This window comes from Pituophis catenifer, unplaced genomic scaffold (genome assembly GCF_029215685.1).
Source record: "Pituophis catenifer annectens isolate HBS135680 unplaced genomic scaffold, rPitCat1.0.hap2 SCAF_16, whole genome shotgun sequence".
NCBI lineage: Eukaryota > Metazoa > Chordata > Lepidosauria > Squamata > Colubridae > Pituophis > Pituophis catenifer.
Window position 1 is genome coordinate 15,040,237 of NW_027256896.1, and position 24,289 is coordinate 15,064,525.

Below are 24,289 nucleotides of genomic sequence, written 5' to 3' on the forward strand. Positions count from 1 at the left end.
CTTTTGCCAACCAGCTGAAAAATAGATGTCTTCTTGAAGAACTCTCTAATACTCTCTGTAACATCCACAATATGTGGAATTTATTTCTTTTAAAATAGGTTCGAGATGAGATTGGCAGAACCGCGATGATCTAAGTAAATTTCCAGGGGCTCTTTCTTACAAAGACCAAGATCTGGATCCATCATGTCTTTTCCTTACAATGATATCATTGAAAATCCTGACTATCCTGACTATCACTATTCCGAAACATTGGAAATCGACAAGTTGTAAGTTTGCGATCAGCATACAATACACGCTTAGAAGAAATCTGGATAGAGATTTTTTTAAAGTATTTTTTTTTAACCCAGCCTTTGTTATTTTAAATTTTAAAAAAATAAGCCAAGGCAGTGAACATACCTAACACTCTTTCCTCCTTCTATTTTCTCCACAAAAACAACCTTTTGTTGTTGTTGTTAATGTTGTTGTTAAATATTGCAATATTTCCTCCATTTCTTATTGAGGTACTCCCGTTTGGTACGCCTGCCAAGTGTGCCTTGTCCCAGCATCAGTTCAATTTCTGTTTTCCCTTTTTCAATTTCAGTTACTTGAAATAAAATTGGTAAGGTCGCTCTTGACGTTCAGTTGTTGACCAAATTGTTAAAAATGTAAAACGCACTCTGAGTAGGGATGCAACAGGTTGTACTGTTAGGAAGTCCAAGTTGTTCTTTGATCCCTAATCACACAGGAGATATACATCTAGTAGTCCTTGACTTACAACCATTCGTTTAGTGACTGAAGTTACAGCGATATATACTCTTGACTCACAAGGGAGGAAAGCCCCTGGAGACCCGTATGAAGAGTAAACCCCTCTGGCCAGCTTTGATAGGCTATGGCAGTGATGGTAAACCTTTTCGGCACTGAGTGCCAAACCGGAATGCCTGTGCACGTGTGTGCACCAGAGCGCCGGAAATCTGAAAACCAGCTGGCCGGCGCGCACATGCCTGTTTTTTGGGCCGTTTTCAGGATGTTTTTGGGGCGTTTTTTGGGCCATTTTCAGGCCATTTTTCGGCCATTTTTCAGACCATTCTTCAGGCAAAATATGGCCTGAAAATGGTCTGAAAAACAGCCTGTTTTATTGTTTTTTGGGCTGTTTTCAGGCCATTCTCCGGTGCTCTGGCATCTGCAAAAACTAGCTGTCTGGCACACACATGCCTAGTTTTTGGTCATTTTTCGGGCCGTTTTTAGGCCATTTTAGGCCATTTTTTGGACTGTTTTCAGGCCATTCTTTGGGCCAAAAATAGCCTGAAAATGGCCTGGAAAACGGCCTGTTTTTTGACTGCTTTTTGGACCGTTTTCAGGCCATTCTCTGGCACTCTGGTGCACCGGAAACCAGAAGAGCAGTTGGCGATAGCGCTCACAGTGTGCCCACAGAGAGGGCTCTGTGTGCCACCTCTGGCACACGTGCCAGAGGTTCACCATCACAGGGCTATGGCTTCCTCCTTCTAAGTCAAGAATCTCCAAACTTGGCAACTTTAAGACTTGTGGATTCTAATTCCCAGAATGCTAGCTGAGGAATTCTGGGAGTTGAAGTCCACAAGTTTTAAAGTTGCCAAGGATGGAGACCCCTGGTCTAAGTCATTTCAGCATACTGGCAGTGATACGATATAGATAGTCCTCAACTGTTTGTTTAGTGACCTTTCGAAGTTACGACGTCACTGAAAGAGGGGACATATGACCATCTTTCACACTTATGACTGTTGTGGCATCCTCATGGTCATGTGTTCAAAATTCAGATGCTTGGCAACTGACTCAATTTATGACAGTTGCACTGTCCCTGAGGGGTCACGCGATCCCCTTTTGTGACCCCCTTGTTACTAACTTAACAACTGCATTGATTCACTTAACAATTGTGGCAAGAAAGGTCGTAAAGTGGAGCAAAACTCACTTAACCACAGAAATTTTGGACATGATTGTGGTCGTAAGGCGAGGACTACCTATTAATTCCACCAGGATTTGGTGGCATCGGTAGGTGAATTTGAAAGCAGTGCCTTTAAGAAGTTTGAATAATTGTTTAACGTCTCTCCCTTTTGGTTTGTTCTGCAGAAGACCTTCTCAGAGGAGTACTCGCAATTCAGACAATCCTTATGCCCCATTTGGGGATGACAACAAGGAAGGAGAACCAGTTCTAATACCCCTGAAGGTAGTACAGAGTCAAGATGAGGCCGAATATCCACCAAGAGATTATGGGTTTGAGTTGCCCAGTACAAACCCATATGAAAAGGCATATGGTATGCAGCTCCAGTGAATGTATAGATAACAGGGCAGATAATTTTGAGGGGTCTACAGTATAGCAATATATTTATATCTGTATTGCCTAAGTCAGGGGTAGGTAACCTTAAATACTCAAAGAGCCACAAAGGTCCTAACTGGAAGTCTTCTGTTCAATTCTGGAACCAACCAGAAGTCCAGTTCCCCCACCATAGAGTCTCCTCCTAGCGTGGCGTCCTTTTTCCTCTGCTGACTGGAAGTCTGGTTCCCCCCACCATAGAGTCTCCTCCTAGCACGGTGTCCTTTTTCGTCTACCTGTCTTAACCGAAAGCCCTATCAAGTGTGGAGCCAACCGGTGACAGGGAGCCACAGCAAAGGGATGAAAGAGCCACATGCGGCTCCAGAGACGCGGGTTGCTGACCCCTGGCCTAAGTAGTCCTTGACTTAACAGCCATTTGTTTCATGACTGTTGGAATGTACAATGGCGCTGAAACAGCTGCAAAAGCTGAGTTGGTTAGCCTTCTAAAGCCAGTTTTGGTTAGCTTCCTCAGGCCAAAATGTCGTGAAAACATGCATTTTTTAACTTCTTTAATGTTTGGAGTAATGATCTGACTGCTGCTAGATACGCTTGCATGGGTCTCCTGAATTCAGCTGTGTCATTTTTTGTTTTTAATTTTATTTATACATTTTTCTTTAACATGCATAAGTGCATAGTAAATAGTGTATTGTCTGGATCAATTTATTTATACATTATAATAGTAATAATGGTATTATATATTTATACATAGTGATATTCTTCCAACTCCTAATTTCTATCTCTATTATCTAGCTGTGTCGTTTTTTTTGTATTGAACTTGCAGTCATTGTGGCTTGTAAAACATAGCTTATGATTTAGCCTAGCCCACTGTGGCTTGCTCAATCAATCATGGAATAAGAAACGTAGGTTAAGAAGATACATGCCTCCAGTTTATGTGCGATACAAGAGGAGTAAACAGTTCATTCTGTATTTTTCTTTTTGCCTTCATCAGTTAATCCTTCCTTTGAATATGAACCAGAATCTGAAGAGATATTACCTACTACCAGCCATGCTTTTAATATTCAGGATGCAGACAGTTATTCAGATGCATCAGAGAGAGGTAAGATTTAAGGCAATTCATGTACTGGCTGTCACATAGAGAACTGACTGGGCAATTCTAGGCCAGAAAAGCATGAATTTATGCACTATACAGTAGAATTCAATATAGTTACTGGGCTCTGGGCTAGAAGCTGTTTTTCAGCCTATTTGTTCTTGTTTTTATTGTCCTGTACCATCTGCCAGAGGGTAATAGTTCAAAAAAAAGGGTGTCTAGGATGAAATGGATCTTTAAGAATGTTTTGAAATTTCTTAAGGCAGAGGGAGCTATAAAGCTCTTCCAAAGAGGGGAGAGGGCAACCCATGATCCTCTGGGCAATGATGTTGACCCTCTGGGGAGCTGTCCTATCTGCCACTGTGCAATTGGCAAACCATACACAGGTGCAATACGTTAAAATACTCTCTATGGTGCAGCGGTAGAAGGTTACCAGCAGTTTTTATGCATGTATTATTATGCAGTTGATTGCAAATTCATTGAAACGCCACGGTGAATTCTTTTCTATAGTTAATATTGTCCAGAGGCGTAGCAGGCGATCCAATTATGCGACTTTTGCAAGGCCCAGCTTGCTTCGTTTAGACCCAGAATATATAGAAGCAAAGAGAAGAGAAGGTGAGTGATTTATTTCTTTGATTTAATTCTGCTCTCGTCAGTATACTTCACAAATTTTAAAATCTTATCAGGAACTCTGATTGCTGTTATTGTAATCATTGACTATCAAAATACAAAAGATTCTTGTTCGCTTTGTTGAGGTTGTATTGCCTCCTACTTACGGGCTAGCTCACCCAAAGCAACTTATCTGAAAACAACTGAATCATGACAGCTTCATGGGATGCATAAACCCCACCCTCCTGATTTTATTGCCATCTTTATTTTTGCAGAAGAAAAATTAATCAACGATCTGTCAAGCATGTCCACGCATGAAAGAGTGAAAGCAATCCAGAAGATTCCCAAATCAATGAAAGAAAAACGTGAGATTAGGTAGCAGGCGCATATTTGTATTCTGAGGGTACTTAAGTTTAACATACAAGGATTAAAAATGCATTCTTTTAAATGTAAATGTTTCACCTCCTTCCTTTTTTTCTTCTTCTCTGCATCTAAGAAGAGAAGAAAATATATAAAATATCGGTATATTTGCATTGAGGCGTTATACTTATATCTAGCAAGCATTTGCATACAGACATTTCTATTAGACATAGAAAAAAATTGTTTAATTGAAATGCTGTAAAAATCTTTTTTTGTACTTTTTTGTAATTTTCTCTCTGGGTTTATGTAGAACTGTTTTGCTTGTTTTGTCTTTGTTTTGTAAACTGCTCTATAGGTGGTTATAGATACAAAATACCTAAATATTCTATATTTAGATGACAAATGGTTTTAAATGTTTAAATGAGCATGTTGTACAGCTGGTTTCATTTTGCTAATGGAGAAGTCAGTCTTACTTGAAAGGAGAAGAATGAAATAGGGAAAAACTGATTCAAAACAACTCCTGGAATTTTATACTTTTTAGTTTAAGCTATTGTACTATTTTAACACTTGCTAATTTAGAATGAGATAAAACAGATAGAATGAGTTTTAAAAGAGCTTGCTTCCATCCATCTGCCTTATATTATTTTTGCTGTTTGATATTCGACAGGAACCGTGTTCTAACGGAAAGAAAAAAGAAATCCTACAACCAGGATGCTCAACTTAATAGTTGTACCCAGTGCTTCTACAACACAGCTTTGGTAAGGCGTGATGTTGTTGAATAAGGACCACTTCCTGAAAGGAAGAAGAATGTTATCTATTGTATTTAGCCAAGTCTCCTGTTTGGTTGTGATTTTGGCTTCCTTCTTCTAGTTCTTCCGGCAGTTAAAGAACAGTTTCGTCGACTGCCTTCAGCTCTTCCAGTTTTGGCAGAAGGCACTCAAAGACATTGGCAGCCAATTTGGGACCAGCATCCATTCCTACTTTGTGTTCCTGACATGGCTTCTCATGTTCAACATTTTCTCATTCCTGATCAACTTCAGTTTTCTTGCAATTCCTCAACTCATTGCAGCCCAACCGAATCACCTTTCCTTCACGAGTCTGGAATTTTTAACCGGAGCTGTACGTAGGTTTATAAAATTGGGGAAAAAAAAATGGAGACAAGTGCTGTGCTTTCCTTCCATTGTACCAGTCAGATTGATTTAATTGTGGTTTGTTGATTCAGCGAAGGGTGGCTAGGTTCAATTGACCTGCTATGCCATCAATCATGGTTTTTACAGTGTTTAGCAATAAAGGAAATATTTGTAGCTCAGGGTTGACATTTTTTCTTTTTTAATTAGATTTATATGCCGCCCTTCTCCGGAGACTCAGGGCGGCTTACAGTGCGTTAAGCAATAGCCTTCATACTTTTGTATATTTTATACAAAGTCAGCTTATTGCCCCCACAAACTGGGTCCTCAATTTACCTACCTTAGAAAGGATGGAAGGCTGAGTCAACCTTGAGCCTGGGGAGATTCGAACTTGCAATAATTGCAGACAGCTGAATGTTAATAACAGGCTTTTAGTCTGTTGAGCTATCCAGACATGAGGGCCACTTGCTGCTCTCTGAACTTGGTTGTTTTCTTGTAGATGTTTCATTACCCATACTAGGTAACGCCATCACTGCTAGCTAAGAGCCGAGGTGGCGCAGTGGTTAGGGTGCAGTACTGCAGCTATTTCAGCTGACTGCTAGTTCAGCAGATCAGCGGATCAAATTTCACCAGCTCAAGGTTGACTCAGCCTTCCATCCTTCCGAGGTGGGTAAAATGAGGACCCAGATTGTTGGGGGCAATATGCTATTTAGTATACTGTCTTTGGTGTAAGCCGCCCAGAATCCTCAGAGAGTGGGCGGCATAGAAATATGAAAAATAAATAAATAAATAAATAAATAAATAAATAAATAAATAAATAAATAAATAAATAAATAAATAAATAGTTTGGGTAATGAAACGTCTTAAGAAAACAGACATTTCTCCGAGAGTAGCAAGGAGCCCTCACTTCAGTGTTTGGATCCATACAACACACTAAACCAAGCAAGCAAACCACTGCATGTTTTAGTATGGTATGTGACTCTAATTGCCTGTTAAAATAAACAGGTAAAATAAATACCTGTTTAAAGGAAAGCATTCCAAAAAGAGCTTTCTTTTACCTCGAGGCAAAATAGGCAGCAAATAAACCAAGTAAATAAGTAAGTAAAGTAAATATCGTATTTTTCGGACTATAAGATGCACCTGACTATAAGAAGTGCCTAAATTTAGAAGAGGAAAAAAAAAGTTTTTGGCTTCTGTGTGCCCCATTTTTGGGGCTTTTTGGGGCCTTTTTTTTTTTTTTTTTTTTTGCCCTTTTCCAGTCTTTTTTCTGCCCGTTTTTGAGGCTTTTTCAGCCCATTTTTGAGCCTTAAAAGCCTAAAAATGGGCCAAAAAAAGCTGAAAAAGCGTGCTGAAAAAAGCTGAAAAAAACCGAGCTGAAAAAAGCTCTGAAAACTGGCCAAAAAAAGGCGTGAAAAAGGCCCGAAAACAGGGTGTGCAGAGCCCAAAAAACGGCCAGTGGGTGGGTGGGGCTTCGGCAATATTCAGTCTATAAGATGCATAGACATTTTTACCCCCTTTTGGGAGACAAAAAAGTGTGTCTTATAAGCAAGGTAAGTTACAAAATATACCCGGTGTGAAACAGGCTAAAAATCTTCTCTGCCTCTATGGGGAGGGAAAAGTATTAGACAACTGATACTGTCAATAAAAATCTTTTGCTGACCTCTCGAACTCTGATACTGTTTTTCTCTTATCATCCCAGGGTTACTTTACAAACACGGTGCTCTACAGCGGCTTTTATACCAACGGTACAATAGCAAACATTGAGAATGCCTCGCCGTATTACATGCAGCTGGCTTACATTTTCACAATTGGGATTTATTTTATCATCTGCTTTTTGAGCTTGATCTACAGGTACGTTGGTTAAGGTGTTGGACTTCAATGGGGGTGAGGGTGGGGGGAGTGGCCTTTAATAGTCACTAGGCCACCCTTTGGGTCATCCTTTCAGAGATATTCCTTTACCAGACTCCTCAGTCCCCTCCACAGTGACAGAGCTTCTAACCTACAACCTTCACTGGAAAAATTGGGAATAACCTTCAGAGATGGATCAGCCTTGGAAAAGTAGCAGGTTGAACTATATAGCAAGCCAAACATCAGCCTAGGACTGTGATGACAAACCTATGGCACGTATGTCAGAAGTGGCACACAGAGCCGTCGCCCATTGTTCTTCCAGGCTCTGGCATGATGGCCAGCTAGTCTTCACGCATGTGGGAGCGCTGGAAACCAGAAGAGCTGCTGCCTGGTGTGCATGCATATGCCAGGAAGATGATCTTCCGGTTTCCAGTGTGCGCATGTGCACCGGACAGCTAGTCTTCGCATGAGCATGCATGCCAGAAACCGGAAGTCCGGGTGGCTGGTGTGCATGCGTGTGCCGGAAACCGGAAGATCATCTTCCCAGCACGCACATGTGCACCGGGCGCCTGCTCTTCCGGTTTCTGGCACGCAAGCGTGTGTGCTCCCGTTTTGGTACTCGGTGCCAAAAAGGTTCACCAACACTGGCCTAAGGAAATGTTTTAGGACATTTTGTACTATGATAGAAACTCTTTATGATAACGTTTATGGCATAAAATGTTTTATAACATTTGCCAAATTTCAGTTCCATAGGAATCCTGGATGTTGGACGCATTCTGTAAAGTAGCCCATTTGAGGCATCTAGTTCAAAAACGGTTAACCTGTGATGCAATTTTTCGTTCAGTTACAGACACAAGAGTTTTAATATCTTCATATCTTAAATAATCTCTCCTGAAATGGTTGCTGCTTTTTTTTTTTTTTAAGAATGAAAAGCAAAAGGAACAGCCAGGGCAAATTACAACTTCATTTACTGTAACACAATTGACTTCTTTAAATAAACGTTCCTTTAATTCTCTTCCTTGTTTCATTATTATGTTGCTTGTAATTGGACCTGGCCATGCAGCCTCAACCCAGCAGTTGCCTTGGAGAGAGAGAGAATGGGCCACAAGAATGCTGATTTACCACAAAGTGGTAAAATGCAGGCAAAGACCTGCGTAAAGGCTACAGTGCCTTGACATAAGCTGGGATAAGGCTAATCTAAACAATTTATGCTTTCAGCTTAGTGGAGCAGTTTTCTTTTGTGTGTTTGTGGAACACACGTACACTTGAGATTGGCTGATTAATCTGTCAGGGCTTTAGCCAATTCTGCCAAATTCCATCAAATTGAAAAAAAGTATGTACAGTGGTACTCATCGTTAATCAGTTCTGGGAGGCGTGATGAGTACCAAATAATTTTTTCCCATAAAGTGAGTCACAAGACAAGTGACACCAACAAGTTTAGTTTGTGCGTTGAGTGCCAAACAAACAATGAGTACCAGGACAAAATGTTGGCGTCAAAATGCATTGAGTACCAAGTTCGATGGGATTCAAAGCAGCTGAGTACCAAGCAGTGGTGAAATCCTACCAGTTCGCATCGGTTCGGGCGAACCAGTAGTGATAAAATCTACCAGTTCGGCGAACCGGTAGTAAAAAAAAAAAAAAAAGCTACCGGTTGGTCCAGTGCGGATGTGGAAAACATTATCTAAAGATACATGCCACCTTTTCTCTTTCTCCCTCCCCCTCCCCCTCCCGATGCCTTGGTCACTACAGCATGGCGAAATCCTTCCGTAACCACATCGTTATGCCTCAGATGCACTCGGGAAACGCTGCCAAGCTTCTTTGCATCTGGGACTTCAATGTGGTGGATGAGAAAGCTGTGCAGATGAATCAGAAAAATATCAGCACGCAGATCAAGGTAAAGATGGTGGCGGTCACGTCGAAATGATTAATGCATCAAGAGGTCATTTTTCCCCCCCCCCTCGGGAGAGTTGACAGAGCAGAAAAGAATATCATTCTGTGGTCTGTGGCTTTCCTTGGGTCTCATCCATTGATCGTCTCCCTTTTGAGAAGTAGAAAGGAGAAATATTTGAAGCATAAGACGATATTCATACACAAGATCCCTCCCAAACTATCTTTTACTGTTACCCCTCAATTTTGCTAATTAATTCCCAATCAGGGGTCCTTGGTGCTCTCTGAGCTAGGTTGTTTTCTTACAGATGTTTCATTACCCAGACACTCATGATGTTATCTAGTTTGGGTAATGAAACATCTGCAAAAAAATAACCAAGCTCAGAGAGCACCTTCGACCCCATAGTCCTCCTCCTCCTTCCCTTCACAAGCCCTACTCCCTTCTATCCCTGATTACGTTACCTAGTTGGGCAATGAAATGTCTGCAAGAAAACAACCAAGCTCAGAGAGCACCTCCAACCCCATAGTCCTCCTCTTCTTTCTCTCCACAAGCCCTACTCCCTTCTAGCACTGATTACGTTACCTAGTTGGGCAATGAAATGTCTGCAAGAAAACCACCACGCTCAGAGAGCACCAAGGACCTCTCATTTCAATCTTGCTACAAATATTCTCCTTTATTAATTCCCAATGAGGCACTTTTGAAGCTTAACAGTAGCCATCGCAATAGCACTTAGAGAGCGCTCTAAAGTGCTATGAAGCGGTATATAAGTCTTAAGTGGTTTACAGAGTAAGCATAGTGCCCCCCCCCAACAATCTGGGTCCTCATTTTACCAACCTCGGAAGGATGGAAGGCTGAGTCAACCTTGAACCCCGTCAGGATCAAACTCCAGGCTGTGGGCAGAGTTAGCCTGCGATACTGCACTTTAACCACTGTGTCACCAGGGCTCTTAGGCCAGCGATTGAATGCAAAGCCAGACCTGAATTCCTGCTTCTAGCTTATCTAACTTATCTAACATTTCTTTTTCATCCCAGGAGACCCTTTCTGAAATGCATATTGAATCTCTGAAGCTTTCCCCGAAGCAAAGGATTCTTCGCCTCTCGATTCATCTGGCCATGTGGTTTCTCTCGTTGGGCTTCGCGGTGGCTTCGTGTGCTGGCATTTACTTCTTTTCCCTTGTCAATTTAGAGGTCAGCTGCCATTCTTTCGTTTCCTACCCCTTTTCTTTTGCTTTTTTCATACCTTTGCTAAATCGTGAATAAATAAATACATACTGTCTCTGGGGATGGGTTTTAAACATGACTGCATATCCATGACAGTGTGTTGAATTGAGGGACTGAGATTGATTCCTTAAGATGATATATTTCTCCTTCACCCAACTTGGGTGTAGCCAGTGGTGAAATCCAATTTTTTTTTACTACCTGTTCTGTGGGCGTGGCTGGCTGGGCGTGGTGTGGCTTGGTGGGCATGGCAGGGGAAGGATACTGCAAAATCTCCATTCCCACCCCACTCCAGGGGAAAGATACTGCAAAATCTCCATTCCCACCCCACTCCTGGGGGAAGGATATTGCAAAATCTCTATCCCCACTCCACTCTGGGGCCAGCCAGAGGTGGTATTTGCTAGTTCTCCGAACTACTGAAAATTTTACTTCGAGCCAGGGATGGGATTCTGCTGGTTTGGACCAGTTCTGGCGAACCGGATGCTAATTTAACATCTGGTTCACCGAACCGGTAGTTGCAAGAGCTGTCTGGCCCCACCCACCCCTTCCCTCCCAGGAGTCTCCACACGGCCTGTTTTGGATGCCAGGTAAGTGCAGGGCCTGTGCGGAAGCTCTGGGAGGGTGAAAAACGGGCCCCCAGAAGTTCCGGAAGTCTGGAAACTGGAAAGCCTCCGGAGCCTGGGGAGGGCAAAAACACCCTCCCCCTGCTGTGGTGCAGGAGGCCGAGTAGGCCACGCCCACCATGGCCACGCCCACCCAGCAACCAGGAGGAGAACCGGTTGCTAAAATTTTTTGAATCCCACCCCTGCTTTGAGCTCTTAACAAAAGGTTCTCTCTCTATCTCTCTGTCTCTCTCTCTTCACTCTCTTTAAGTTTTTTCTGAATGAGAAAAACACACAGCTGGAAAACGAAGCTGCCACGCTGATCTTGCCTATCGTGGTGAGCCTCCTTAACCATGTGATGCCGTTCCTGTACTCCTTCTCCAGATTGGTTGAAAAGTTCACCTATCCCAGGCACCAGATCTACACTGCTATTATCAGGTATATTGGGGGTCATTTTTGCCCTCTTTCGGAGAAAACCACCCCATACCAAGCCATCAAACTGTCATTTACCGTACAGGTAATCCTTCACTTTATTCCTTCCTCCTGTCAGGGTTCCAAGTAATAGATCCATTGCAGGCCAAAACTCCGAGGCAAGTGGATTCCTCAAAGAATAGCTTTATTGGAAAAATCATATTGGCACATGTCTGGTGAAAGCCAACTCTGAAGGGCCCCTTGATTTTTACCTAATTAAAAATAAGTTTTCCCTCTCAAACCAAACAATCCGTCACATGGCGCAATCCACGCAGTGTCCGCTGCAGGGGTGAAATGCTACCAGTTCAGACCGGTTTGGGCGAACCGGTAGTAAAAAATGCTACTGGTTCAGGCGAATCGGTATTTCCGACGATCAGCTGGGCAACGATCAGCTGTGACGCGTAATTTATATTAGCTACAATCGTCGGATTTCCTGCTTTCTAGCTAATCCAAATCGCGTGGCACAGCGGATTTCCCCCCACCTCGCTGTTCTATTTAACTTTGCGGACTTGAAGGCTTCAAAACGTTCCTTTTTTAGCGCTGCGTGGGCGTGCCTCAGACAGGCATGCATGCAAAGCGCGTGCTCAGTAGCAGATAGCAGACTTCAGAGGATTTCACCCCGGTCCACTGGTCTGGTGACATCACTCCTCCTTCCTCCGGCCAGGTGTGAGAACGTCCTTGGTTCCCAAGAGAAAGTAGTATTTTATTTTGATTACACAACCCCAGTTATCTCTAATCCCCCCCCTATCTTTCATTGCAATGTGGCAGCACCGAGGCTCCAAGATGGCTTTGGCCGGATCAGCTTCAGGGCTGACACCTCTGTTTTTTCCAGCTAACCATCTCTTTGGGTGTGAGTTGGCCTGAGAGAGAGAGTTGCTGCCCGCCCCCCAAGGGAGTTTCTGTGGCTTATAGGGGACTGGAACCTGGGTGCTCTCCATCCTAATGCGCCACCTTGGCCACTGTACCATCTATAATGGGAAAGGGAAGGAAACTTTTCTTTTTCCACGAACAGACGATTGCTTTCAAATCCCCAACTCCAAACCGTTCAGAACAGACTTCGAGGAGACAATTGTGGCAGGGGTGGTATTCACTCACCTTCGCTATCGGTTCGCAAATTCGCAAACCTCCGCGCAGAGCGTCAAAAACGGGACGTGATGACATCAGGGCGGGTGGGCGGAGCCTCCCGCATCCGCCGCTACCGGCTCGCCCGAACCGGATAGAACCGGCTAAATACCACCACTGAATTGAACCCTGAGAACTGTTGCTTCCTCTTTGTAGGAACGTCATCCTGAAAATATCGATCATTGGAATCCTCTGCTATTACTGGCTCAACATAGTAGCGCTATCCAAAGTGGAGGTAGGTTTCTTTCCAAACATGTTTTGGTACTGGTGCAAAATTGCTTATAAAGCGATGCGAGGCCTTCTGTCACTCAAGGTGGAACCAGAGATTGTGCTAAGCCATGGTTTGGCTACCTAGGGTCCATTGATCAGGCTGCCATTGGGTGGTTTTGCACAATATATTAAGCCATAAACAATGGTTACTGAAAGATAGCTGCTGGCTTCACACAGTACGTTAAACAAGATTTGAGGGCTCAGCTCAGCCTTCTCTGATATTTTCCAAGCACATAAATATTTTTACCCAGAATTTCCCAGCCAATACAGCCCCTGCTGAGAATTCTGGGAGTTGATGTCCACGGACTTGGATCTGGCTTTAACATGTTGCATGAATAAACGACTATTTTTAAATCTGTGTTTCTCCCCATTAGTGCTGGGAAACCTTCATTGGCCAAGATATATACCGGCTGCTTATAGCAGACTTTGTCTGCTGCCTCCTCGGTTCATTCTTTGGTGAATTTCTACTAAGGTATGTGCATAAGTCTGTAATTTGATCCAAATCAAACTTTCATACAGATAGTCCTCAACTTACAACCATTCCTTGGGCACCTTTTAAAGTTAAAACGGTCCTGAAAAAAATGATGACCAATCCTTGCACATACAACCATCACATCACCTCCACAGTCACATGAACAGTATTTGGGTGCTTGCCCACTGGCATATATTTATAACAGTTGCCGTTTCCTGGGGTCACATGATCACCCAGCTGGCTTCTAACAAGCACAGTCAATAGGGGAAGACTGATTTGCTTAATGACTGCGATTAACTTAAAACTGCAGTGATTTACTTAACAACCGGAGTTAAAAAAAAAGGAGGTAAAATTGGGCATCACTCACTTAACAACCACAGAGGTTGAGGTCTCAATTCTGGTCATAAGTTGCAAACTACTCATATTTCTACCTCTAGATTTGAAATTCCTAGAGCAGGTTGGAAGCATCTCTGCTAGGCCACAGTTATGGCAGCAGAATTTCCAAATCTACAACCAGTTGTCAGGAGCAAATGATATTCATTTAAAAATGGGAAAAATAGAGATCTTCCAAGGACAACCAGAAATCAGGAATTTGTTTTCAGTTTCTAAATAGAAGTTGGGAGAAGGGGTTGGCTGAAGGTCTACCTTGTTGTACACCAGTTGTTCTTCCTTTCCTTTGCCAAAATAAAATATGCTACTGTCATGCTATTAAAAATTAGGGATTGGAAATTTGCTAACTTAGATTATCCCTCTCAGTCTAGATTAGTTTATTTATGTCCTGGCAACTTCTGTTTCTGATAATCTCCAGTTGATCAAAAGAACAACTTCCCTTTTGGAAAAGATTCCGTACAAATCGTTACACATCCAGAATGTCTTTCTGCAGAGCTGCTGCCTAATCTGTTCTAAAAGATGTTGCCAAACTTCCTAACTCACAAATCTGCCGTTTCAGAATTATTGGCACGAAATGCTGGAAAAAACTTGGAGTGCCAGAATTTGATATTGCTCGAAACGTTTTGGATTTGATCTACGCTCAGACTTTGACATGGTGAGTGGGGGGGGAAAAATCACATTCTGATGATTCACGAGGTGGACTACAAATCCAGATGGCTAAATACCCTTATCCAAGCATAAAAAAATACTCGTCTTATATTGAACAACGCCAGTCCTTGAATTCTTACTCAAATATCCTTTTTTTCCTCTTCAGGATTGGAATCTTCTTCGCCCCTCTGCTTCCTGCCATCCAGATGATAACGTTTTTCATAATAATTTGTGTGAAAAAGGTTAGGCTGCTTTTTGTGATTTTTTTTTTAAAAACCTGGCCAGCCTTAATTGCATTGTTCTCCCTCAAGCCATTTGCTGTTACAGATTGCACATAAACCCACAGATCGGCTGCCGTTTGTTCAACGGGATGATCCTGTTGTGACCTAGGCTCAATTAGGCATTACCAGACACAATTTAGTTTTAAACAAACCTATTTTATTATAACAGCTGAGAATTACTTCATTCCCAGCTTAGTCCAAATTAATTCCAAAATAAATCCTTAAAAAGAAGTCCTTCGGGCTTATCACAAACCTTTATCTTCTTTGGCACTCTGCCAAAGGCCTTTCTTGGCAAAGTTCAGAAACAAGAGACACCAACTGGAAACAGATTTAGCAACGTTGCTTTCCTACAAAGAGCCCAAGAGCCGTTGCTGCTCTTTTAAGCCTTATGGGAGGGGCTAATCATATCCTGGCCATACTCCTGAGTCATCCCTTTTGCTTTAGCTGCTCTTGCCTTCTGGCAGCTCTGCGCATGCTAGAGCTGGCTAGGAACAGGCTCCTCCTATTCCTCTGCCTCTCTGCTGTCTGCCTCTGGAAGCTCCGGAGTCCATGCATCACTCCCAGATGGCCCTGGCCCTGTTTCTGCCTCCGATGCAGAGCCGTCGTCCGGGCCTTCCCCAGACTCCAGGACTGGCCCATGTTCCTCCCCAGCCTCCTCACTATCCGACTCTGCTGCTAGCTCCGTGGGCTGCTGGCGGACCACAACAGATCTGGAACTGCACAAGGATGAGGCATGATCAGGACTCAGGCAGTTGGGTCGACAACAACTCGCCATAGCCAACTCACCCTGATCAACCCGCCACAGCCAACTCACTGTGGGACAACTCATTGCAGGACAAGAATTGCACTAATATCAAAGAAATAGTCAAATAGGATACTTAAAGAAAGGATGTGAGAGGAGCGACAGAATGAAATGTGAATGACCAAAATTAAAATAATGTATTAACTATAAAAATAAAACACAAATGCACATCCTTCACATTCTATACAATTGAATTGAAAACCCCTGATATTGCATTAATATTGCATTATACAGTAGAATCCAATATAGTTACTGCTCTGGGATAGAAGCTGTTTTTCAGTCTATTTGTCCTTGTGTCCTTATTGTTTTCTACCGTCTGCCAGATGGTAAAAGTTCAAAAAAAAGGTACCCAGGACGAGATGGATCGTTAAGAATGTTTTGGCAGCGGGAGCTATAAAGCTCTTCCAAAGAGGGGAGAGGGCAACCAATGATCCCGCCTCCATCGCTACCGGATTGGGCGATCCAGTCTGAACCGGGAGCATTTCACCTCTGCAGTAAACCATACACAGGCAAACCATACACAGGTGCAATGTGAGTCCTTGTGAGTCAACCTGTTGATCTGCCTGTGATCTCTTTGCCTTGTTCCTCCAGATCAGCCTGTTGCAGAACTGCCAGCCTCCACGCAAAGCTTGGCGAGGGTCCCAGATGAACACAATTTTTGTCTTCCTGCTCTTTTTCCCATCTTTCACGGGAGTCCTCTCAGTCGTGGCTGTCACCGTCTGGAGGTCAGAAGCTCTTTGGGTCCACCCTTTTTCAAGTAGCTTCAGGGTCTTGTTTGACATTTCAGCCCAGGTTTTGGAGAACTCTTGGGCAAGATGCAGCTGGTCATTGGTTTATTTCCCTGAGAAGGGAAAGTGTGAGAAAGAAACTCAAAATAACTCCATTTTGTTTTTGTTTACGGATAATCCTCAATTTACGACCACAACCGAGCTCAAAATTTCTATTGCTAAGTGAGCTTTGCTCCATTTTAGGACCTTTCTTGCCACAGTGGTTAAGTGAACCACTGTGACGTCATATCGTCACTGCTACCGGCTCGGCCGAACCGGGAGGAACCCACCACTGTTGTAAGTCATTACATTGTTCCACTGATTAAGAGATCTCAAGATTCACAGATCTTCTCAAGGACCTGCAGATGCCCAGTGCTGCCTCTGATATTGCCCAGTATCAAGAGTTTTCTGAGTTTTCCCTTCAACAAACTTCTAAACTGACTTATGTTTACATAAAAAGAACCTGTCCTTTCTCTCTCTCTCTCTCTCTCTCTCTCTCTCTCTCTCTCTCTCTCTCTCTCTCTCTCTCTCTCTCTCTCTCTCTCTCTCTCTCTCTCTCTTTATTTTCCAAGACGGAAGCCTTCAGAAGTATGTGGCCCTTTCCGAGGTCTAACAGCTCCCTTTGAAGCTATCTCTGGCTGGATCTCAGACTTGACTTCTTCCCCGAGCTCAGGATGGGTAGTGTGGATCTATCACAACTTAATTGAGAGCACCCATTTCTTCTTCATCCTTTCAATCATTGTGCTGTAAGTTTCCCATTGAAAGAAAGAAAAAAAAAGAAGAGGTGGGGTGGAGAAGGAAGGTGACTCATTTGTTAAAGGGACTCTTTTAATAATGCAGGACTATGTGCCCTAAAAAACCTAGTAAGGCTTTTTCTGTCTGAGGAGTCATCGGTGCTCTCTTGGTTCTTTTCTTGCAGACATTTCATTACCCAACTAGTTAATATCATCAGTGGAAGAAAAATTGTTCCTTGGTGGAACTGTACTTACAAGCAAATTTTTCCCATCTGTGTGCTTTTTGAAATCTTTGATTCCCATATGGGTACCAATAAAGAAAAATATTTGTAGCTCAGGGTTGAAAGGAGGAGCCGTTACCTAGTTTGGGTAATGAAATTTTGGCAAGGAAACAACCAAGCTCAGAGAGCAATAAGGACTCCTCATTTCAACCCTGAGCTACAAATATTCGACTTTATTGCTTTATTCTGTCTGGTAGCATAGTTTGGGATCTTGGCTGAGAAATTGCTCTTTTTTTAAAAAAAAAAAAATCAACACTGAATAAGAATATGGAACACAATTTATTGGCCAACAGTAATTCTCCATTCCTGATTCTGTTTTAGGATGTTCATATACTTTTTCTTGCAAATCATCAAGGGACGAAAAACAATGGTTAAACTGCTACAAGAGCAAATTGCTAACGTAAGTATTTTCTCAGAGAAATCCCGTCACTCTTAGATAGTGGGATCTAGTCAAACTAGCTTAAATTACAGGAGGGCAGTGTCAAACACCAGGGAAATTAGGAGTTCAGGGCAGTTCAAATGGGTATTAAGATTTACAGTAAGCTTAACAAGAATCTGAATTACTAACCATCAAGGGAAATTAGCGTGGGATAAGAATAGAAAGGAATTCAAGGGGGGCTGGACTTCAATCTCTGGCAGGTGTGAAGGGACTGATGACATGCTTGACCTCTCCCTTGTGCTCAGCCTAGTCATCTCTCACAGGTAGCTCATTGTTGAATATCCGGAGAAACAATTTGAGAGATTTGACTGCAGTAGCTGCTTCTATAAAGGGATGTGGTGGGTGCTTTATCACTGAAGGTCTTCAGCAGAGACTAGACCAATGTTTCCCAAAATTTCTGCAACTAGGGTCACTAAATACAAAATTTTGCAAATTCCAGGGATCACCAAGTTAACAAACACTTTCTTCCTATGATTTTATCTTTAAGAACATGGCAGTTTCGGCTTTTTTGGCAAATAAAATAATCCTTTAGTTGCATGAACCGAAGTGGCGCAGTGGTTAGAGTGTAGTACTGCAGGCTACTTCAGCTGATTGCAAACGGCATCCTTCCGAGGTGGGTAAAATGAGGACCCAGATTATTGGGGGCAACAGGCTGACTCTGTAAACCGCTTAGAGAGGGCTGTAAAAGCACTATGAAGCGGTATATAAGTTTAGGTGCTATTGCTATTGCTATATGTTTATTCCTTATTATTTAAAAATGTTTTTAAACTAATTATATGTTTAATACTAAACTATGTGGAAAAATGTAGATCACTTAATGATCTACAGATCACTCTTTTTTTTAATTTTTTTTTTATTATTAAAATATAAATACAGATATAAAGACAATACAATACAAAGACAAACAAAAAACCCACCACCTACAAACCCACCTAACATTTTACATTTACGCTTTTGTCATCAACAGAATATATGTCATTGAGCTTATATAGTTTAATAAAGAGTAATTATTAAATGTCTAATTCCAATGTTATAACTTTTCACTACAAATTTACAGATCACTCTTTGAGGATCACAGGGCTAGACAGTGTCCTCTCAGTAGTAGCAATAGCACTTAGACTTATATACCGCTTTACAGCCCTTTCTAAGCGGTTTACAGAGTCAGCATATTGCCCCAAACAATCTGGATCCTCATTTTACCCACCTCGGAAGGATGGAAGGCTTGAGTCAACCTGGAGCCAGTGAGAATTGAACTGCTGGCAGTTGGCAGAATTAGCCTGCCATACTGCATTCTAACCACTGCGCCACCACTGCTCAAAGCTAAACTTGGGAAAGTTTAATTTTGGGTTGGAAGGCTTTCTAACATCTTGCTCTAAGATACATATGTATTTGCTATTTAGAACAGATTGCAAAATATCTATAATTTTATTTTTTTTATTACATTTCTTGTTTTGAGGTAGGGCAGTTCTTATGGTTATTAATGAAGTTTTATTTGAATTTCAGACTACATTGTAGAAGCTTAGGAGTCAATGTAAGCCACCAACAGTATTTTTCTGACTGCGACATAGTAGAATTGTATTTAATTAATAAAGCAAAGGAAGGGCTAGTTTTCAAGAAAAGCCTTTGACTACTGTTGCTGCTAACTTTCTAAAGTAAAATATCAAATTAATTCATCTAACTCACCATCTCTTCTTATTTGAGTGTTTCTTGATTTTTATAGGCAGGCAAGGACAAAATGTTTCTACTGAATAAATTACGGGCACTTCAAGCTTCTAAGTTGCCATCTTTGAGAAGGCAGCAGGAGGTTAGTTTTACAGATTTAACCTTTTGAAGACCGGATGTATCCATTGCATATGCTGGTTGCTTAATAATGGTTTACTGAAAAAGCACAATTGGCTGGAGTACACCAACATGCTAAGCTGTTAAACCATGCCTCATAAACCTTACTGACTACCGTATTTTTCGGAGTATAGACGCACTTCCCTCCCCTAAAGAAGACTGAAAATTTGGGTGCGTCTTATACTCCGAATGTAACTTTTTTCGAAGCTTTTTTTCAGCCCTAACGAGGCGCTAGCAAGTGAAGCGATCTTCCGCGCTTCGCCTGCTTTTCTCATTGCTTCTCTCTCCGAGGATCAGCTGTGCTTTAGAAGCTGTTTTTTATTCCCAACCAGGGGATAAAAAACCAGCGCTCAAAACCAGAGAACTAATGTGCTGAAGCTGACCAGTCTAAGGACGCTAGCCAGATGAATACCTGGTAGGCAGCATTTTTTACCCCTATTTTCCTCCCCAAAAACTAAGGTGCGTCTTATACTTCAGTGCATTTATACTCCGAAAAATACGGTAAGCCCATATCAGGCAAACTCTAATGCCTTAGCATGTGTGAACCAGTCCAAGATATTCATTTTTATCTGGAAAACTGCAGATTGGAAAAGACCATTCACCAATTGTTGGGAGGGAGCGGGGAGAGAACATACGTTTTCATATTCATGTTTTGTGTTTAAGTCTTTTGGTTGGCAAGAATAATGTTCTCTGCAGTTCTAGGTATACCTAGAACTTTATTCGCCCTACCCTTTAAGCAGTGGGAAATTGCTGAATTTCTAACTAACCCAAAGGTTAGGGAAGAGGGCGGGGGAAATTTATGATTGAATTGTTCCAATATGATTTTAATCTAAAACAAGAATAGAATAATAGAATAGAATAGAATAGAATAGAATAGAATAGAATAGAATAGAATAGAATAGAATAGAATAGAATAGAATAGAATAGAATAGAATAGGAATTCTTTATTGGCCAAGTGTGATTGGACACACTAGGAATTTGTCTTTGGTGCATATGCTCTACATAATGCCATTACTGTGGTCTAACTAGTTTAACTAGTTCAATTACTGTGTTTAACTAGTTCTGGATTTGGGGAAGAATGCCTTGGTTGACTAGTTCAGTCAACTGCACCAGTTGGGTACAGATTTATCTGAGTCTTGAAATTTAGAAGCTAAAAAGCTTGACCAGACTGAGTCTTAGCCTGGATCAAAGAATTAACTGAAGGAAGCACATCTGGGGATAAAGTTGGTTTAGGATGAGTCACCAAAGCCAAAAACTAGCCAAGGCCCAAAGGAATTCAAGCCATCTACTTGAAAGAAAGAAGCATGATGCAGCCATTTAGTCAAGCTAATATTCAGGCCTAGATAAACATGGTTATTATGATAGGCTCTTTGGAGCAAACAAAACACTACCGTTAACATTATCAGCATGCTGTTGTTAGACTACCTGGAAACACAGCTTGGAAATGGACTGTGATTGGTTCTTTCTGAAGCCAAGTTTGTCTCTCCGAATTGTTTTGCTAAAACAAGGTCTCAGGCCTGCGAAATACAGCTTGTAGCATGCTTTGGGTGAAGGTTGTATGACCACAATAAATTTGTTACGAGAAGTTGAGGGTGGGTATATAATTGGCCACAAGCAACGCTGATCAAGAGCAGAAAGTAAGCCAAATTTTGATTCATCTTCCAGAGGGACTTGTCTCTGAACCAGCTGCCTAAGGAGCAAAACTCTGTTTTGCTGCCCAGCTGCGTGGAGCCCTTTTTATGGACCGAAGATAATGAGTCTTTTACTGAGGTAATAGCAGGTGCAGTTGAGGATGTGGTGTGAGCAAACTGGAGTTCTTTCCTTTACATCAAAGCATTCAAATTGCAGTTGCCAACTCTTCCATGCTGTCCTGTAGATAGATTGGACTTCACCTCCCATTATACTTTATCAACCTTGGCCATATTGTTTGACACATACGGGCTATATTATGATGTTTGGAGAAGATAGAAATCTGAAGGATACCTCTCTGAAGATGGTTGAACCATAAATGTCCTTAGCAATGTCTCTTCACCAAATGGAAACTTCATTTCTTCACAACACTGGGATTCTGATAGTTCTTGGCCCAGCCTTCTTCAGTTTGATACTTTCTAGATGGGTTGGACCACAACTTTCTTAATTTTCACCCCATGGCCATGCTACTGACCCACCTAAAGAGCAAAATTGAGGAAGGTAGCAGGCCAGAGAAGGAACACAAGAAGAAATGAGGTTTACAGGGCAGGGACCTTTGAGGAGAGGTGAACTCTAGAGTTCTTCTGTACTCCTTTCTTTTGCAGGATAGCAAAACCTAGAAAGTTTGTGGGATTTTTTGGGTGAATTTGTGTCTTTATGCATTGCCATGTACCTTATGTAAACACTTTTAACCTCTGTACCTCCAAATGGCTCAACAATTGTGATCATTGCTTTAGTTGCCTGAAGAGCACTGTTGTTGTTAATTGTGAAGTCGTGTCCGACCCATTGCGACCCCGTGGATGTTCCTCCAGGCCTTCCCGTCCTCTACCATCCTCTGGAGTCCATTTGAGTTCACGCCGACTGCTTCAGTGACTCCATCCAGCCACCTCATTCTCTGTCGTCCCCTTCCTTTGCCCTTCTCCAGTGAGTCCTTCCTTCTCATTAGGTGGCCAAAGTATTTGAGTTTCCTCTTCAGGATCTGACCTTCTAAAGAGCAGTCAGAGTTGATCTCCTCTAGGCCTGACCGGTTTGATCGCCTTGCAGTCCAAGGGACTCGCAGGAGTCTTCTCTAGCACCATCATTCAAAGGCCTCAATTCTTTGGCGCTCAGCCTTTCTTATGGTCCAACTTTCACAGCCATCCATTGCAACTGGGAACACCATAGCCTTGATTATACGCACTTTTCTTGGGAGGGTGCATTAGCCTCATTCTTTTAACTGATTAGCAAGTCAACTAATTGATGTAGAAGGTTGTGGCATGGGAAGTGTTCAGTGTATGTGGAAGTACAATGAAAGTAATAAGCCCCATCATGAATTTGATACTAACAAAAAGCTAACTTAATTTCCACTAGAAAATTATGTTGTTAACACATTGGAGTTTTATTAGCAGTCTTTAAATCAGTAGTATGAATGAGTACTACTGGGATAAACATCAGATGTTTGGTTTGATAACTATAGCTGCTTTATAATGTTTAAAATAGTGCTCTGTATGTCTAATCAAAGTTTATGATTGTCTCCTTTTCAGTCTGTCAGACACCCTGCAATGGCCACCTTTAATCCTGGTAAGTATTAAGTGTTAGGCAGAAGAGTTGTCAAGCATCCTAAACAATGAGTGCTTGAGATCTTTTTCATCAAAAGTTAATTTCAACATGCTAAATTGAAAGCATGCATGATCAGTGCTTAGTTGGTGCTGCTTATCTCAAAAAGTTAAGTAAACTATGGTTAGTGCTAGTTATTATGACCACAGGCTAGATTAGAAAGTCAAAACACGGTTAGGAGAAAGGAACTTACTTGGTCAGGTAACTCTGTAGTCACCGGAAGTCAAGCTTGACACAAGGTTCATCTTTAGTTTTGTCTGGAAGGGGAAGTGACACAATCAGATGTGTAGAAAGAGGCTGAAGGGAAGTCCCAAGTCAACAAAGCTTCTCTTGATACTTGGTTTGTGGGATGGGAAAAAGAAACCTACTCATGTAGCCTTCTATAAAAGAGTTGAGATAAACCCCAGAGCATTCCAATTTGTGCCACTGAAATTTGGTGGCAAAAATCAAACTTTGGTAGCAGATCCTGGCTTCCCCACATCTACAGATGTTAAATCAAAAAAAAAAAAATCAACCTCTTTAGAAATCAGGGTGATTTCACTGACCATGTGGTCATATAAGTGCATGGACATCTGGGGCAGGAGAATTGGGTGTTCAATGAGGGTGGCATTTTGGTGTGCTTTGGGAGAAGACACCCTAAAGGGACTATTAGGAACATGGATACGCTGTCACAAAGATGAGAGGGTCAAGCTATTCTCCAAAGCACCAGAAGATAAAGACAAGAAGCAACGGATGGAAACTAATCAAGGAGAGAAGCAACCTAGAACTAAGGAGAAATTTCCTGACAGTGAGAACAATTAATCAATGGAACAACTTGCTTCCAGAAGTTGTGGGTGCTCTTATCACTGGAGGTTTTTAATAAGGATAACCTTTTGTCTGAAATGGCATAAGGTCTCCTGCCTGAGCAAGGGGTTGGACCTCCAAGATCCCTTCCAATTCTGTTATTCTAAACTACATTACACCAGTTTTCTTCCTTTTGCTTGTAACAGAGGCTGGCGAAATAACCCGGAATGCTGGAGTATCTGATGCTCTGGTTTTGGCTTTGAGAGCCAGACAAGAGGCTGAATGGGAAATGGAAGATGAAGAAAGCTTGAAGTGGAAGTAAAGAATGAAGTAATACACACGTCCCACCAAGCACTTTTTATCTATAATTTTGCTATTTGCACAAATAAGGTATTTGTAGGAACCGACAGAACTCTTATAAAAAGGAGAAATTTTTAATAAAATTACTGGGCAGTTTTATATTTGATGAGGCTTTACTTTATTGTCACTTCAGAAAATGAAGGCACCAAATTATTCCTTATGACAAGAATCTCTTTCCAGACCTCACCAAAACTTATAATGTATAGGCTACATTAATTTTATCATGGAAATCTGATACGGTATTATAACCACCAGGAATAATCCCTTACACATAATTATTTTCTCTCCACATTTCTTTCTCAGAATTTTTTATTTTACAG

At 41.9% G+C, this 24,289-nt stretch overlaps 1 protein-coding gene across 1 annotated transcript; it reads left to right on the top strand.

Annotated features, from left to right (window-relative positions):
* Nucleotides 1-183: 183 nt before the first annotated feature.
* Nucleotides 184-23,931, top strand: TMC5 (transmembrane channel like 5). Its single transcript, XM_070955054.1, has 22 exons — nucleotides 184-266; nucleotides 2,083-2,267; nucleotides 3,276-3,383; nucleotides 3,885-3,989; nucleotides 4,259-4,358; nucleotides 5,011-5,101; nucleotides 5,214-5,462; nucleotides 7,170-7,321; nucleotides 9,068-9,212; nucleotides 10,238-10,393; nucleotides 11,297-11,463; nucleotides 12,775-12,853; nucleotides 13,263-13,360; nucleotides 14,310-14,405; nucleotides 14,565-14,640; nucleotides 16,073-16,206; nucleotides 16,821-16,994; nucleotides 17,585-17,663; nucleotides 19,423-19,506; nucleotides 21,207-21,311; nucleotides 22,754-22,790; nucleotides 23,816-23,931. The coding sequence occupies exons 1-22, from the start codon at nucleotides 184-186 to the stop codon at nucleotides 23,929-23,931; spliced, it is 2,619 nt and encodes an 872-aa protein (XP_070811155.1).
* Nucleotides 23,932-24,289: the final 358 nt, after the last annotated feature.

Bases quoted from the DNA above. Each gene is read 5' to 3' on its own strand.
- TMC5 (XM_070955054.1), top strand. From the start codon at position 184: ATGTCTTTTCCTTACAATGATATCATTGAAAATCCTGACTATCCTGAC. The intron at 5,102-5,213 runs GTAAGGCGTGAT...TCCTTCTTCTAG, and splicing joins GCTTCTACAACACAGCTTTG to TTCTTCCGGCAGTTAAAGAA. The intron at 9,213-10,237 runs GTAAAGATGGTG...TTTTCATCCCAG, and splicing joins ATATCAGCACGCAGATCAAG to GAGACCCTTTCTGAAATGCA.